This window comes from Tiliqua scincoides, chromosome 1 (assembly GCF_035046505.1).
Source record: "Tiliqua scincoides isolate rTilSci1 chromosome 1, rTilSci1.hap2, whole genome shotgun sequence".
Lineage (NCBI taxonomy): Eukaryota > Metazoa > Chordata > Lepidosauria > Squamata > Scincidae > Tiliqua > Tiliqua scincoides.
The window spans coordinates 280,576,584-280,593,433 of NC_089821.1; the positions used below are offsets into that span (position 1 = coordinate 280,576,584).

Consider the following 16,850-nt stretch of genomic DNA (forward strand, 5'->3'; position numbering starts at 1 on the left):
CCTCCACTAGTCTCTTTCGTTCAGCATCCTGTTCCCAACAGTGACCAACCAGATGCTTCCAGGAAGGCCACAAAGCAGAGCATCAAGTGTTCAGTCGTCTGCTTCCCCTGATGCATGCCCTCAAACATACTAGCTAACATGGCTAATAGCAACTGAATGACATTCCTTTCTCTAAAGGAATGATCTAAGCAGAAGCTATCATCGTATCTGGAACCATCCAAGTCAAGCAGTGTCAGGAGACTGGTGTGAAGAAGGATGAGATGGGATGGCCTGGAAGACATCAGTACTAGCTGGACAGTAATGCCATAGCAGGATTTCTGACCTGGGGTGGGGGTATGGGGAGCAAAGGAAGGGGCACTCGGGCAGACAGAGGACCCAGAGATGTGCAAAGCCCTGGTTGCAAGGTGAGTCCTCCACACCTCCACACCAGTCTGCTCCAGTGTGCCAGATACCTGTTCGATGCCTGGTTTGTCAGGGTTGAGCAGGGGCCTTGTTTCCACGTGCTCAGGGACGAGCTTGCAGCCCACACGGGGGATGTCTTCCCAGTGATGTAGCACTGTCAGCGCCAGGTGCTCGTCCGTCTGCTTCTTCTGACCTGAAGACACAGAAAGTGTGGCAGAGACAACAAGGCACAGAGAGACTGAGCACCCAATGCCTACCAGGCCAAGACCACAGCACAAAAAAGTCAACATAACTTGCATTTCTTACTTGAGCCCAGAAGGGTTCATACTGGGAAGGACTCTGAGATCATACAGAGGAATGCCTTGTTTTATCATGCCCTTGAAGAGGAAAAATGTGTTGGGACTAAAAATGAACAAAAACACTGTTGGGGTTTTTCTTCGCCGGTTGCACTGGGGCTGTCCATCCTTCCCTTCACCAGCAAGAAGTCCTGTTCACATGCACAACTTTTCAAAAACATGGCCTGCTAAGACAGAGCTGGGGTGAACTAGACAGCAACAAAGAAAACTAGGAGAAGCTAAAGTCTGTGTTAAGATCAGCAGAATTCTGCAACCTGTATAAGGGCGCAATCCTAACCCCTTATGTCAGTGCTTTCCAGCACTGGCATAGCAGTGCCAATGGGACGTGTGCTGCATCCTGTAGTTGGGTGGCACTCACAGAGGCCTCCTCAAAGTAAGGAAATGTTTGTTCCCTTACCTCTGAGCTGGAAAGCACTGACATAAGGGGTTAGGATTGCACCCTAAGTTGGGCAAATGAAGGGCCCAGTTGTGCCTTTTCTGGAAAAAAATATGTTTTGCTTGTGCTAGAGCAGGACATTAAGCTCGGCAGCTTATGCCCACCCCCACCACCATCCTAGCCCTGTTGGAGATGCTGTTAAGGCCTGCCAAGATTTCTCCCATAATTGCAGACCGAGCTTCAAACCCCATCTTCACAGCATTCATGGCTTGAAACATGGAGTTGCTTTGTTCTTTAAACAAAAGGATAAATCAAGCTTGGATTGACAGCACACTGAATTCTGTACCAGAATCCTGTACTTTCGCAGTAAGATCACAGAACATTGCACGATGCTTACAAGGTTCAGACAGTCCTTCCCCTGAACATACTGACCCTCCAGCTTCAAACCTCTATTTACCATTCTCATCCTCCACTTCAGTGGGGCCAGTGAACACTCGATTGGTCACCTTCACCCTGCCGCCAGGACCGTAGTGGGGCCCATCCAGTTTGCCTTCTTTACAAAGCCTAGACAGGATCTGGGTTGGCTTTTGGGGGTCTCGCCATATATTATAACCATGGCTGTGGAGAGAAATTGAAAGACAAAGGATGGTGATCTGTCGGGCACTCCAATTTTTGCTTGGCCTCTTGGGAGACTTGTGAGTTCCTTCAGTCTTTGCTCCATTTGCAAAGATATAAGCAGAGCAACTCTGAGGGCAGAGAGCAGGAACTCATCTATGGCTGTGGATCCACTGCACCACATCACATCCCATGGAGAGATGGTCTTGCACCCAGTAGAGGCCTTCAGTCAACTTGCCCCCACCCTCTGATTCTAGAATCATTCACTGGTTCCTTCCTCCCTTGGTATCAACCCTTGTGCTTATACATAAGGGACTTTACATGTGAACAGGAGCAAAACACACACAAAGTCCCATATACAGGTGTTGAATGTACAGATGTCAGAGAATAGCCAGTGGGTGTATCAGCATCTGATATGTAGGGGTGTGTGTTCAGGGGTCTCTGAGAGAGAAAGAGAGAGAGAGCGTACCAGCAGCAGGTATAATCTGTTTTCTCTCTATGCCTTCAGAATACATATGGGGAATAACTGTGCTGTCTGTATGATCATATCATGCTGCCTCATACTGACTCACAGCATCAGCTCATCTAGTTCAGCATAGCCTTCACTGACAGGTAGGGGTTGTTCAAAGCTTCAGGCAGAGAAGGATCTTTCACAGCCCAACTTGCAGGAGCCAGGGATTAAGGTTGCAATCCTAACCACACTTTCCTGAGAGTAAGCCCCATTGAATAAAATAGGACTGACTTCTGAGTAGACCTGGTTAGGCTAAACCTGGGATTTTTTTGCATGCAAAGCAGATACTTGAGCATAGAGACCTGCTGCAGCAGGTTGATAGCAAACATCTCCAGGCCTCAATAGCAACCACACTCTGTCCTGAGAGTCAGGGCCAGTCAGGAGTTCTTACATTGAGTAGGTCTTTGTGATGCCACAGGTTGCCCTGTGCTTGCTGTAATATCGGTTCTCCAGATCTATCTTTGTCTCGCCAATCAAATCATCAGAGCCCACCAAGTCCCAGTCGTAGACAGCTACTGTTAGCATGGATTCCATGGGGAATGTGGCTTCAATGTCGAAAGACCTGATTGAGAGGAGACAGAAGTTTGGGGCTGTGTAGGATCCAAAACAGCAACTGAAATGGATTCTCCCATGTGGTGAAAGAGGGGAGTCAGAGCTTGCTGAACGTTAAAAGTTTTAGAAATGGCATGTCTTCCACAAAGGAAAAGATGGGGTGCTAAAATGGACCTATCTTCCTGGAGTCCTGGGCTGATCCAGGATGCTGACACCCAAGATGGAGAATCCAATTGGTTGGTATACACACATCCACACACTCAGCAGTCCAACACAGAAAAAATAACCTAGTTCTATAACTAGCAGTTGGCTGCAGGTGATTTCCTAATATTCTCGTATTTTAAAAAAGAATAATCACAAAAATACAAAGATAGGCTTATCAGCACATAAAATAAAAACTATGCACAGAAGGGCAGAAAGCACTGTAGAGACCATACTTTTGTTGAGGCATCCTATCTTAGCACGTCCAATCCCTGTGTTCACGAACAACTGAAAGCTTTGTTTTCCATGCCAAAGAGAGAATGTGTCGTACAAGAAATGAGTGGTCTTTGCACCGAACACATTCTGTGAGTCCAGGACATCAATATAAATCAATCCCATATTTTATTTAGCTATTCAGTTTGCTGGACTGAATATATTGCCTGCCAATGCTTGGTATAAACTACTGCAGCTGCAGCTAACCAGTATAAATGGGAGTTTTGAACGTTTCCAAATAAACTTTTCTACAGAATAAGCAGAATAAAGTTTAATGGACAACAATTAGAAGACCTTGATAAGCGTGCTTGTGTCCATCTCTAACTTGACAGTAATTAATGACCACTTTCCAATATTTTCCTGCTTTTCTGGCTTCCAATCCTACCAAGGCCTTGTGCGGCACTCTGGCAGTGCAAAGTGCTTTACAGTGGAGAGAAAGCTGGGCTGCAGCTACAAATGAGCAGCAACACGGCACATGTAGCAGCAGCTTCAAAAGCCTCCGTTAGTGCCAGTACATTGGCTGTGGAGGATTGTTGTGAGTGGGGAGGGAGAGAGCAGGGAGAGTTTTGGGAAGGATCAGAGGAGGGCAGGGGGCGGATCTTGGTGGAAACTGTGTGTGCCAGATCTTATCCCCTCTTTCTCAAGCTGTCCTGCCCCTTTTCCCTTCTTGGAGCTACACCAGAAAAATGGCTGGTGTAAGTCCAAGGAGATGCATGGGCAACCAGGCAGTAGAGTTATATGTGCGTTGAGCAGGTGGTTCTCGTTGGACACACAGCATACATTGCTACAAGTTCACATGTGTGCGTGCTCTTCTGGACATCCACCTTGGTACAATCAAGAACAAGGCTATTGCAGAATCATAGAATGTTGGAAAGTATCTTGGAGGTCATGTAGTCCAGCTTCCTGCTCAGTAAAGCATTCCTGACAGGTGGTTGTCCAGCCTCTGTTTGAAAACCTCCAATGAGGGAGAGCCCACTACTGTATGAGGCAGGCTGTTCCAGTGCCAGACAATGCTTACATTCTTCTGCATGTCTAGCCTAATCTACTTCCTTGTAGTTTCAACTCACTGGTTCTAGTTCTGCCATCAGGAGCCATAGAAAGCACGTCTTCTCCTTGCTCTGTCCTTTACTGCAAACCCACCAACTTCAAAATTCATTGGCCATCACTAAATTGCCCCTAGGAAACTCCCTCATCTGCTGCCTTTTAATCACAACCAAAGCTTTGCTGCCTCCTGGGCATGGTTGGGGCTTCCACTCAATGCCGCAGAATGCAAACACCAACAAGGCCACAGTACTCCCTTACTTTCCAAAGATTGGGTTTAGCTGCTTTGAGATATAGTTCTCCTTGTCCTTGATATCCGTCTTCCCCAGCTTAATGGCCACATAAGGGTCAGCTTTGCCATTGATGTCAGCAGGATGTAAATCAGTGGCCTGGAAGGGAAAATCACACAATTAGTTCAAGTTCAATGCATACCATGCCCTAAAATCCCCTGTTACAAAGAGAGGCTGACCACCCCCCAAAACCAGGGCAATGTGGAAGCCTCTGCAAATCTTGCTGCCATTGATGGGTGGGAGAAGGCAACCACCATGGAGATCCTGCTCTATTTGTTAAGAAGGAGCTTTGACAGCCAGTCAGACTTTTTCCACCATAATCAAGGCAGTTGGAATGTCTTCAGCCATCAGGTTGCCTTTTGCCACAGACCTGCCCACCAGTTGTGGACAGAAGCCCACTCTATGCCGCACCACTGCTGGAGGGATGGCTGCTGGAGAGCAACGTGTCCTTTGGCACCGACATCTCCCAGGACACTGGCATGGTGTCTTCTCTGGATATTCTATGCAAAGCCTTTTGCTCCCTCAGTCCTTTGGGCTAGAGGAGTTTTCCCCTTTCATCACTGTTTTGATATTGTGCTGCCGCAAATTTTAAGGTTTTGCTGATCACATTTTTGCTTGTTTCTGTTTATTTATTATCATGTACAGTGAATGCTTCTTTCATTGGACATGTTACTGTCTTGTTTTCATTATTAAATTTTTTTTTCTGCTTTTAAGTTCTTTGAGCAGAAAGATATAAATATAAGTAGACTACATGTAATAAACAAAGGCTAAAGTCAGCGAAAAGGTCTTTTTAGAGAACAGCAGGGCAGATAAAAGCAGTGTTGCCCCTGGAGGGCACACACATCCTCCTATTGTCTCCAGGCCAATGACGGCTAACAGAGTCTGCCTTTATTTATTTATTTATTTTAGAGATTTATATCCCGCCTTTCTATCCACTGAAGGACACTCAAGGCGGCTCACAATTAAAAACATATTAAAAACATAAACTATACATATACAGATATAAAAGACATTAAAAACAATAAAACCATGAAATGCCATGAGAGGAAAGGCTGTGGGGGTTTGGTGTTGGGAAATGGGTTGTGTGCCCACTTTGCACCCCCAATCACTCCGTCCAACTCAGCTTTTCATGCAAATAAATAAAGACCATTGGGTTAACGACATGCACAGAAAAGAAGAATGTGTCGTTTGTGCACCCACCATGAGCAGGTTTTTGTGGTGCTCTATTTGATTAGCAACTACAGTGGGGCAAAAGAAAAAGAAATGAGCATTTGGCACCAGGGACAACAATGTCCCATCAGATCACTTTCACTTCTTTCGTAAAAACTCTTTCTGCCCATGTGGTGAGGAGGAAGAGCAGAGGAAGAAATTGTGTTTCAAACCTAATGTGAGTTGCCTTGATGGCTTCTTAAGCACTCACCCTGACAACATAGACCCGAACCAGCACATTGATGGGATCGTTGCTCGGGATTCCCTGGAACATGCCAAAATTTGGGTCGTATCCAGCCTCCTTGGTGATGTCATCAGGGAGTGGCACTTTGTAGACACAAATGGAGCCCTGGAGGATGGGAAGATGTGTTGACCCAACTAAGATGGAATGGAGGACTTGGCAAGGCAGACAGGCAGCATCTGCTACGTGCCCTCCTTTTCAGGCATCTTTACAATGTTTACTTTAAGAGATCTAACAATAAAAGATATCTGGAATCCTGAACAAAGTGCACCTTTCAAAATAATATTATAACCATCTGATCCACAAATTAATTAGGCTAATGTCATATATCAATTAATGCAGATGCTGATGTACAAATCAAAACAGGTTACACAGTGACCTACTGGGTAGTTTCCTCTGGACCTTTTGTAACACCACCTCTTATTGCTATTAACATCTGTCATTTGTTGTTTCATAACTTCAGTGTGGGACAATTAAAAAAATCAATTAATTTACACAAGACTCTTTTTCAATTTGAAAACAACAACTAAGGACTAGGCCTGCTTTGCACCCACCACTTATCAAAGTCAGCTAATTGGCCCAACCTAGCCCTTCTACTTACCCAGCGATTATCACACATTTAGCACTGGGATCCACTTTTTAGAATGAGAATCTGTCAGGACCCACCGAAAGTGATGTCATGACCAGAAGTGTCGTCCTCAAGCAGGAACATTTTCAACAATCCTAGGCTACAATCCTACGCACACTTACCCAGGAGTAAGTTCCATTTACTGTCATTGTTAAAAGCATATACAGAGTAGCCTATTAAAAGTACAGGTCTGTAACATTTCCCCAAATGCAGTCACATATCGTGAGAACAGCAAGTCTAATCTATTAAAAATAAAATATTGAAATGAATGGGGACCTACCTGAAATTGGCTTGTGACCAACCTAGTGGGTCTTGACCCACAGTTTGAGAAACACTGACCTAACAGTTCCTTTGCCCTTCTGGCTTCACCCACTGGTTTAGCAGCCTCCCTTCAAACATGTCCCCCTTTACCTTTCCTCTTCCTCCCAGCTCAGCCTACAATCTCAGAGGATCCCTCACTGTGGAGCCCCACACAGTATACTGTTTCTGTTAGGATCCCCCTGACTTACCTGTGGGAAACCTGGGGGGAACAGGCTTGCAGGGCAAGAAGTGGGCTCAAGGCAAGGAGGAGGTAGGCCCTGAGGCCAGCTGCAGGAGGCGTACTGGCCAGGAGAGCCAAGAGGGGGGAGGAGCACCAGGCCCCAGCCTTTTTAGCTATCCCAAGCAGGGAAGAGCAGGGCCTGGAGAGGCCAATCAGTCTTTTAGCCCTCCCACGGGGGAAGGGGCAGGATTTGGAGGGGCTGGTCACCAGCATAAAGCCCAACTGGGCCAAGGATGAAGACAGTCTGGGTTAGGCAGCCGAAGGGAGCAGAACCTGGTCTGTCTATGAGCCAGGACTCGCTGGGACCCCAAAAGCCTCAGCAGCTGGGGGGAAGGGCCATGGTGACGCAACCCATTCCCCCACACTCCTTGCTGAGGTCCTGGTGGCTGGAATGTTGCTCCTGGAGACAGAACCTCTAGTGTCCCACCACTGCCTCTCACAACTAAGAGGGCCCCTCACAACCCAGGACCCCACAGTAACCATCACTGAATGTCTCACAGAAGGGAATGGGCAATAGCAAATCTGTAAGAACGTGGCACAGGCTGGCGTGGCATAGGCATCGGATGCTCAGTTTGGCTACCAAAGTCTGTGCCATTCCTCCTCACTGCCAAGAGTGTGCACCCAATCATGGCAGCTTGCTACGCCAGCTTCAGACTCACCTTGAACCTCCCCACAATACGGTCCTCATCTGCTGTATTGTCATCATCATCACCAATCTTCCCACGAAAGAGGCTGAATGTGTGCAGCCAGTCCTCAAAGTTGTCAAAATCCAAATCCAGCTCTTTAGGGTACACCTGGGATGGCAAAAAAAAATCACAGGTTTAGTGAAACTGGTGTTGTCTTTTATTCCAACAGTTCACTGTAATCCCTTCCACTCCACTCATTTGCTAATGTGTATGTGTCAGGGGGAGACTCAACTGAATTGACGGAACTAAAACTGTACCTTCCACAATTGGGGCAACACAGTACAGTGGAGAACTTCTAATTCTTCAGATCCAGTAGGGCAGTGATTCTCACATTTAGCACTGGGATCCACTTGAGATTCACTTGAGAGCCACTGGGATCCACTTTTAGAATGAGAATCTGTCAGGACCCACCCAAAGTGATATCATGACCAGAAGTGACAACATCAAGCAGGAACATTTTCAACAATCCTAGGCTGCAATCCTACCCACACTTACCCAGGAGTGAGTCCCATTTACTGTCATTGTTAAAAGGATATATAGAGTAGCCTGTTAAAAGTACAGGTCTGTAACATTTCCCCAAATGCAGCCACATCCCATGGCAGCATCAAGTCTAATCTATTAAAAATAAAATATTGAAATGAATGGGGACCCACCTGAAATTGGCTCATGACCCACCTACTGGGTCCCACCCACAATTTGAGAAACACTGCAGTAGGGAAACAAGACCAGGTAATTCAGAACTCCAAAATGCTAGAAGAAATTCAGATGAATTGTGCAGTTCCCATTCACTTCCACAGGGCTTGGGCAGGAGATGTTCCCGGGGCAGAGTGCAGAGCCCAACAAGGAGCACACAAATATCTTTTATGGGGGCTGAGAGCTCACCTTCAGCTCATCAATCTTTTGCTTATTCTTCTTCTCAGGGGCTTCTGGCACTTGCTGCTGCTGCTTTTTCTTCTTGTCATCTTTGGGCACTTTGACCTTCTCCTTGGTCTTCCCTTGGCCCTTCAAGCCTTTCATAGGAGAGTCATCAAGTCTGATTTCTGAACCCCCAAGGAAGAGGTGTAGATGAAGGGGAAGGGTGGATGATGGTGGGGAGCAGGAGAAGGTGTGAAGCAAGAAACAGGACATGCAGCCATGACACGCAAGAAAGCTGACAGGAAGCCACTAAACTCTGCCAGTGCTAGGGCTGTCACACTAACAGCTCATTCTGGTTGCCTTGAACTTTCTTACTATGGGATGGATATTACTTTTACCTGAGCTGCCATGGGTTAAGAGGAAATGCACTGCAATGAATGAGCTTGCACAGGTGTAAGTTGCAAGAAAGCTGGGGCTACAATTTAAGTCAAATGAGGGGTACTTTTGTTTCAACTTGGGAGGACTGTCCCTGCTTGTTGCTTACTCCTTAATAGTCGGGCACACAACCCATTCTCAGGTCTGTAGTCCTGAGACTTTTGTGAGCGATCCATAGGAAACACAGCATCCCAGAAAAAGTTGACATTTCTATGGGGAGGGGAAAAGAAACTGGTCACTCTGCTCCCTGCCTAATATTGAAGTAAATGTGGACAAAAGTCTGTACTTTTTTCAGACTCTCTAGGGTCAGAGAGTACGCTCTCTAGGCAGGTAACACAATGAAAAGCGGAAGGAACCCTTGTAGGTCTGCAACTCTGGGCTTCTGTACTTTGGTATATAATCACAGGCCTATGAACACCTGACCAAAACTGGAAGTTTCTAGTGATGCTTGTTGAAAGGCCTCCAGGACACTGGGCGTTTTTTTCAGTGCATCAGGATTATAATAAAAGTGTATAAATTATAATAAAGTTACGAAGTCACACAGTGGTCAAAAGGATTCTCCTTGGGCTTTTAGGAATCTTGTTTGTCTATAAGATGGTGACTTTTTACTGGCTTAGAAACACATGTTTTCTGGGACACTCTGAACTCAGAAGTTGCTCTGAGTAGGGCTGAGAAGGGATGCAAAGAAAGATGGGTCTGTACAGGCTTGCCTGGAACTGAGTCCCAGAGTCAGCATGGGAGCTCTACATTTCTCACTGAAACACATGCTGCCCATTGAAAGCAGCTGCTCATCAGTCTCTTCTGCTTGGCACCATATGCCTCCAAAGTGGCTCTCAATAAATTACAATCACAATATAAAAATACAATGAAACATTAAAATATCTTAATCCAACAACAAATCATAAATTGATTTCCTCTAATAGCTGCCATGCCATCTGATGGCCTCATTCTGAGAGGCATTCTGGGGCAAAAATGGTGGCCTTCCCCAAACTAATAGACACCAAGCGAAGCACTGCTGTCATCATTGGCACCAAACACAGTGTGAAGAAATGCAAAGGCAGTAAATTCTGTGGCCTCCCCTTTCACCAAAGCACCCTCCCACCCACCCCCAAAGTCAGCTGAAAGTTCGATCAACAGAACCTGCCTAGAAAGGACAGCACCAGCCTCAACTGATCAGTCTCTGTACCAAGGGAAGTCTCCATCTGTTTGCTCTTCCCCAGGGAGGGACCCTAACCCAGACCTTTCAACTTTGAGAGGGCCCTTATCCCATTCCAACAAGCCTGACACTCCCAGCTGTGAAGTCTGAGTTTACTCTAGCCAGCTTTCATGGCCTCTTTGCCAATGGTGGTGGGATGGTGACAGTGAGAAGGGGGAACACATGCAGCAATGAAACAGGCTGGGCCCAAACTGGGCTTTTGGGTGACTGGTAGAGAGAAAGAGAGAATGAGAGATGGAATGGTGCACATACACACAGTGGTGATGCCATGAGAAGGACCTACTCTGAAAACAACAATTGTGTCAGAGTCTTCATTTGCACTCATTAAAAAAGTAGTCTGTGATATAACAGTTTCCTCTCCTCAAGGTGGCAGGAGAGAATCATCTTTCCTAGGACATTTGTCAGAATTCAGGTACTCCTGAACCTGAAGCAGCCTCCTGACACACCAGCCCCTGGCTCCCTGGCAGGGCCCTGGCATACATGATGGTGGGGGAAATGGGCACACGGGGGGACCCAGGCTGCAAGTCCATTACAATGAGGGGAAAACAAGATGAACTTGTAGATGATGCTGAGAGAGCTCAGGTGATCTTCAGATTGGTCTTTGGAGATCTGTTGCAGTCAATCAGAAGCAGCATCAGATCAGAACAAGAGCCCTTCTGAAGAGGGAGCTACTTGTCCAAACCAAGAAAAATATATTCTACATAAAACCCTTGGGATTGTAAAGAGAGAGAAGGGGGTGGTCTTCCTGTGCCCTAAAGAACTAAAAATCCCAGAGTTCCTTAGCTCCTGTTGGCATTTTCTAGGGACAGGAACTAAGGAATTCTGGGACATAGTTTTTGAGAGAGGGTGTAAACATAGGGATGCAAATTTCTCTGTTTTACTGGGCTTGGCAGCAAAAGGTAATAGCCAGAGGCCATGAAATTTCAAGGGCAGCAGAAGTCTATCCTGCTGATGGAATGGACAGGTCCCAAACAAGTGCAACGAAGGAATACTCCTTTCTCCAGTGCAAAGAAGAGCTGACAATGAACTCTAGGTTGAGCTGACCTTATCAAAGGTCTTGTTGGTGCACCTGAGGCATACATACATCATGCTGTCCTGGCATGTTTGGCTCTCAATACAAATCAGGGTGCCAGAGACCAGGGGCTGGGCTGGGCTGGGCCACTGTGCACAGCAGCTTCAAGGAGGGGCCAACACATAAAACGCATGTCCTTTGCAGCTGCCAGACCTCACTGGCTCTCTGCCTTATTTTAATTGCCTTTAACTGCTGCATTAAAGTCAGCCACCCCATGCTACAGGGCAGTGCCTGGCCTGTTGGGTTTTGCCTGTGGTGCCATTGTGAAAAGCACAAGTGCATTCAGCAGTGGGTGGGTCTCCACCATGACTCAGTATGCATTCTCCAAATGCTGGAAGGGGGCTTTCAGCATGACCCCTTTGTCCGCCAACTGTCCAAGCATTTACCATCAGTTGTCTCCATGTCATCCTTCTCCTCAGCTTCTGCTGCAGCTGCCTCCTGCTGCCGGAGTTCCTAGAAAGGAAGACTGCAGTGGGACAGCTGGACATGGCAGAGAAGCTTGCGCAAGTGGACAGTCTATCCTGAAGTGCCAGAGGCAGGCTGTCCTCCATGCCACCACACAGCCCAGATAGACACACTTGCATTGTTCCTGGGATGGGGTAATGCTAAAACAAGTGGAAAGCCCAGGTATATCTTATACAAAACCATGACTGGCATCGCCTGCCCATGAAGAGTCATGTGGATGTTAACCTGCCCAGACCTTGAAGGCTCAGGGTCATCATATTCACATAGTGGTCAAAGGGGAAAATGGGATTTCATAAATCTGCTCGGCTGTGCTGAATCTCCCCTCCCCCCACTCTGCTGCACACTGGCCCAAATGTCCACACTGCCCAACTTGAGGGGTGCTTCTTCAGGATTCTTGCAGTGCCATAAACAAGTTGAAGTGTGACTTATCAATCATGCTTGGCCATCTATGCATTCCAGGAGCTGCACTCCAGTTTCCTCTGCAACACTGTAAGCAATCTGGAGACCACCTCTTAGGTCACACACAGCTGTACTCTTAAAGCCACATGCAAACTTCCCTACAATACACAACCCCCAATTCTGTTTGGTTTGCTTGCGCAGCTACACGGTGCTCAAAACCTCACTGACAAAGCTAGTTGGTGCCTCTGAGATGCTTCCGCTCCTCTTGGACACCCTGCCTGTGGCATACACCTGAAATGAGCCTATTCCCAAAGTCTCTCTCCATCTCCAGCCAAAAACTCACCTCTTTCATGGTCTCAATGGAAGCAAAATACTTTGACCACCAGTCAAGCATGCTCTCATCAGGTTCCTCCTCCTCAATCTCGTCACCTCCTCCTTTCTTCTTCTTTTTCTTTTTTTTATCCTTCTCATCTTCTGACTGCAAAGTGGTGGAAGAGAGACAGACAACAGGGGTGGTTAATGGTCCTTGAGTTTGCTGGGCATCTGCTCTTCTGCTCCATCCATAGAACCTTTGGTCTCACAGACACACAGTCCAGTCCTAATGATACCACCATAGCTTAACATCTGCTTATCTGCATTCAATGCTCTGATCCATAAGAATGCCAAAAGTCTAGTTTGCATGAACTCCTAGCTTCTATGTTGCAGCCGAAGCTTCTCCATGGGCATAAGGTACCTGGCAGCTGCCTCCCAAAGCAAAAGAATGAAGCATGAAAACATTCTAGGCAAAAGCAATGGCTTGACAAGGGTACACAAGCATATCTTGTGTGAGACAGAGAGGGGCAGAATTTACTCAGTGAATATGTTTGGGAGTCAAGTTTTCCTGAGATTGTATCACTTCAGATTGCAAGTAGGGGGATCTCAGATGGAGTGCTCCTATATCACTCTCCAGGTATATTGACTCCCCTTCCCAAATTTCCATCTTATTTGGTTTTCCACAGACTTGAAAATATGGGTTTGCTAAATCAGAAGCATTATTTCATCAAAATGTACAAATGCCACTTTCTGGAAGCTCAGTGAAAACCATACTAACTGATGGTGATTCAGGATCAGCTCATCAAAATCAGCTCAGAGCACAACTCAGACACTGAAAATGGTAGCACACAGACATCCAGGAGAGGGGGCACTTCAGTTTCCCAGGGCACACTGCAGCACAACTTAACCATTGTCCAACAAAATGTGTCACAGGGAGGCACCAGTATGAGGCTGCTGGTGACAGGTGGAAAGGCTAAGCTGAATTCCCCCTCCAATTCTGCTACCTTGTTTCCGGGTACCAAAATTTGTGTGTGTGTGTGTGGGGCGGGGGGGTCATTTCAGGGATTTTCAGCAGAGGGGCAAAAACAGAATGAACTTACTGGTGGCACCAACATTCCTTGCATTTATTTCTTTAACCAGAAATCTCCTTACCAGTACACAGCATAGGACTTCTGGGTAAAAGGAGTGCAGCTGTGACACAGGATGCAGTGGCTACAAAAGGGGAGCTGAGGGGATCTCCAGATTTGGGGGGCGGGAGGCACCCCCCCCCCATACTAATTTCAAGCCAAAAGTTATGTTGTGAGACCTTTCCGCTCAGGCATAAGATCTGGTCTCAACAAATCCTGGAAATGTCTAGCTCACTCAAGGAAGTCATTGTCCTTCTGAAAAGGCTTATTTACTTACACTCTCAATCATCACCAGTGGGTCACTCCCACGCTGACAGGATCCCATAATTTTTTAATTGGATTCATGTATTCATTTGAGCTCTGCACTAGACAGGCAGTCAAATTCTCTTGCGCTGAATCAGGCAGGTTGGCGGGCCTATGCTGTATACAGCGCAAGGTTGGGGCTGTCTGAGGCTCAACCTGTGGCAAAAGCCGTAGCAGTCCCAATGGGTCTACTTGGATCTATGCCACCTAAATCGGTGGCACTAATCTGAGCAGCCTAGGACTGTCCCGGGCCGCCTAGGAATGGGGTTAAAATCTGGCATAAGTGCTGAATCCTGGCCCCACCTCCTGCTCCCCATCTGCCCCTGGGAACATCCACTGCATTCCCTCCCCCCACCCTGAAATGCATCCCTCCACCTCTTCCCCACCCTCCCCAGGCCCCCCCGGCCCTCGCGCTAGCCGATTTATACCGAGGGGTATAAAGCTAGTGCCTGCCACTGCGTGAGCCTCTCTGCAGAAGCGCGCATGGTCTCTGGGAACCCAGTGCCTCAGAAACAAAGTGCCAGGTAAGGCAGCGCGAGTTTAGCCTCGGTGCAAGTTCAGCAGCCGGGCAAGGAAGCCAGGGCCCCAGACACTGCCCTTCTCTTCCCTTGAGAAGAGGGCAGCAAACCAGTGAAGGGTTTTTAAGTACCCCTAAACAAACAAACAAGAAAACTATGCAGTCAGACAGCCAGCAGCAGGGTGGGGGCTATCCAGTGTTTTGCATCGAGTGCCACATGTATGACTATATGCCTCTGGGGCATAAGTCATGGGTGTGTCCTCGGTGCAAGGAGCTGCACGGAAGGCGTTCGACACGGTCCCTCACCAAAGGCTACTGAAAAAACTCCACAGTCAGGGAATTAGAGGGCAGGTCCTCTCCTGGATTGAGATGTGGTTGAAGACCAGGAAACAGAGAGTGGGTGTCAATGGGCAATTTTCACAAGGGAGAGAGGTGAAAAACAGTGGCCCTCAAGGATCTGTCCTGGGACCGGTGCTCTTCAACCTCTTCATAAATGACCTGGAGACAGGGTTGAGCAGTGAGGTGGCTAAGTTTGCAGACAACACCAAACTTTTCCGAGTAGTGAAGCCCAGAAGTGATTGTGAGGAGCTCCAGAAGGATCTCTCCAAACTGGCAGAATGGGCAGCAAAATGGCAGATGTGTTTCAATGTCAGTAAGTGTAAAGTCATGCACATTGGGGCAAAAAATCAAAACTTCACATATAGGCTGATGGGTTCTGAGCCTGATGGGTGTGACAGATCAGGAGAGAGATCTTGGGGTGGTAGTGGACAAGTTGATGAAAGTGTCGACCCAATGTGTGGCAGCAGTAAAGAAGGCCAATTCATTAGATCATTAGGATCATTAGGATGGGATCATTAGAAAAGGTATTGAGAACAAAATGGCTAATATTATAATGCCATTGTACAAATCGATGGTAAGGCTACACCTGGAGTATTGTGTCCAGTTCTGGTCGCCACATCTCAAAAAGCACATAGTGGAAATGGAAAAGGTGCAAAAGAGAGCGACTAAGATGGCACCTTCCTTATGAGGAAAGGCTACGGCGTTTGGGCCTCTTCAGCCTAGAAAAGAGACGCCTGAGGGGGGACATGATTGAGACATACAAAATTATGCAGGGGATGGACAGAGTGGATAGGGAGATACTCTTTACACTCTCACATAACACCAGAACCAGGGGACATCCACTCAAATTGAGTGTTGGGAGGATTAGGACAGACAAAAGAAAATATTTCTTTACTCAGCGTGTGGTCGGTCTGTGGAACTCCTTACCGCAGGATGTGGTGACGGCATCTGGCCTGGATGCCTTTAAAAGGGGATTGGACGAGTTTCTGGAGGAAAAATCCATTATGGGGTACAAGCCATGATGTGTATGCGCAACCTCCTGATTTTAGAAATGGGTTATGTCAGAATGCCAATGCAAGGGAGGGCACCAGGATGCAGGTTTCTTGTTATCTGGTGTGCTCCCTGGGGCATTTGGTGGGCCGCTGTGAGATACAGGAAGCTGGACTAGATGGGCCTATGGCCTGATCCAGTGGGGCTGTCCTTACGTTTCTTATGTTTCTTATGAGTTCAGCCGGTGCAAACTTACCCTGCCTGGGGCTCGTGTCTGTGCAGGAGGCCGGCACATGTCTGTGCACCAGCCTCTCTCTCCTTACGTCAGCGTGAAAGTGCTTTATGGCACTTTTGCAACAATGATGGGCTCATGCAAGGGACTTGCGCTGGCCCATCTGGCCATTTGTATTGTGCCCAAAGATACTTATGGTTGCTGCAGGGTTGGCCCAAGATGGCAAGCTGAAACCTTCGCCCCCCCCCCCTTATCTGGTGATGAACCAGCTCCTTATCTGGTGATGAACCTTCCTCCTGCTCCTTGAATTGGAAAAGGAACAGGGAGACAGAAAGAAGAGGAAGTGTGGAGGAGAGGAGAATGTTGGGCTAGAGAGTCAGAGATCCTGGCCTTTGGCCAGGAACTGAGGAAGGACCCCACTCCTCCTTTCCACCTGTCCCAATGAGGTGGGACCCACAATTAGGGATCTCATGAACCTTGACCATTGACCAGCCTGTTACTAACAAGAGGGCCACTATTGCTTGTGTCTTCTCATTTGTGTCGGATTCAATCCTGCTCACCAAGCTCGAGAAACACAATTTGAGCTTCCTTCATTCCCTTGTCTCTTCAAGCCTTTGACACTTGGCCAACAGTCTGAGGCAAAGAGGCAAAGAAGGAAGGCCCATA

General features: G+C 47.3%; 1 protein-coding gene across 4 annotated transcripts in view; it reads right to left on the bottom strand.

The window, feature by feature from the left end:
* OTOF (otoferlin) overlaps window positions 1–16,850 on the bottom strand; it is a 139,717-nt gene that overhangs the window by 9,785 nt on the left and 113,082 nt on the right. For all 4 annotated transcript variants that reach the window (XM_066611991.1, XM_066611992.1, XM_066611993.1 and 1 more), the window contains 9 exons: window positions 12,708–12,842; window positions 11,887–11,953; window positions 8,805–8,932; window positions 7,896–8,030; window positions 6,038–6,175; window positions 4,589–4,716; window positions 2,652–2,822; window positions 1,592–1,752; window positions 453–595 (listed from right to left, as the gene is read on the bottom strand). In XM_066611991.1, the coding sequence (XP_066468088.1) occupies window positions 453–595; window positions 1,592–1,752; window positions 2,652–2,822; window positions 4,589–4,716; window positions 6,038–6,175; window positions 7,896–8,030; window positions 8,805–8,932; window positions 11,887–11,953; window positions 12,708–12,842 (1,206 nt within the window). The remainder of the gene's footprint in view (window positions 1–452; window positions 596–1,591; window positions 1,753–2,651; window positions 2,823–4,588; window positions 4,717–6,037; window positions 6,176–7,895; window positions 8,031–8,804; window positions 8,933–11,886; window positions 11,954–12,707; window positions 12,843–16,850) is intronic.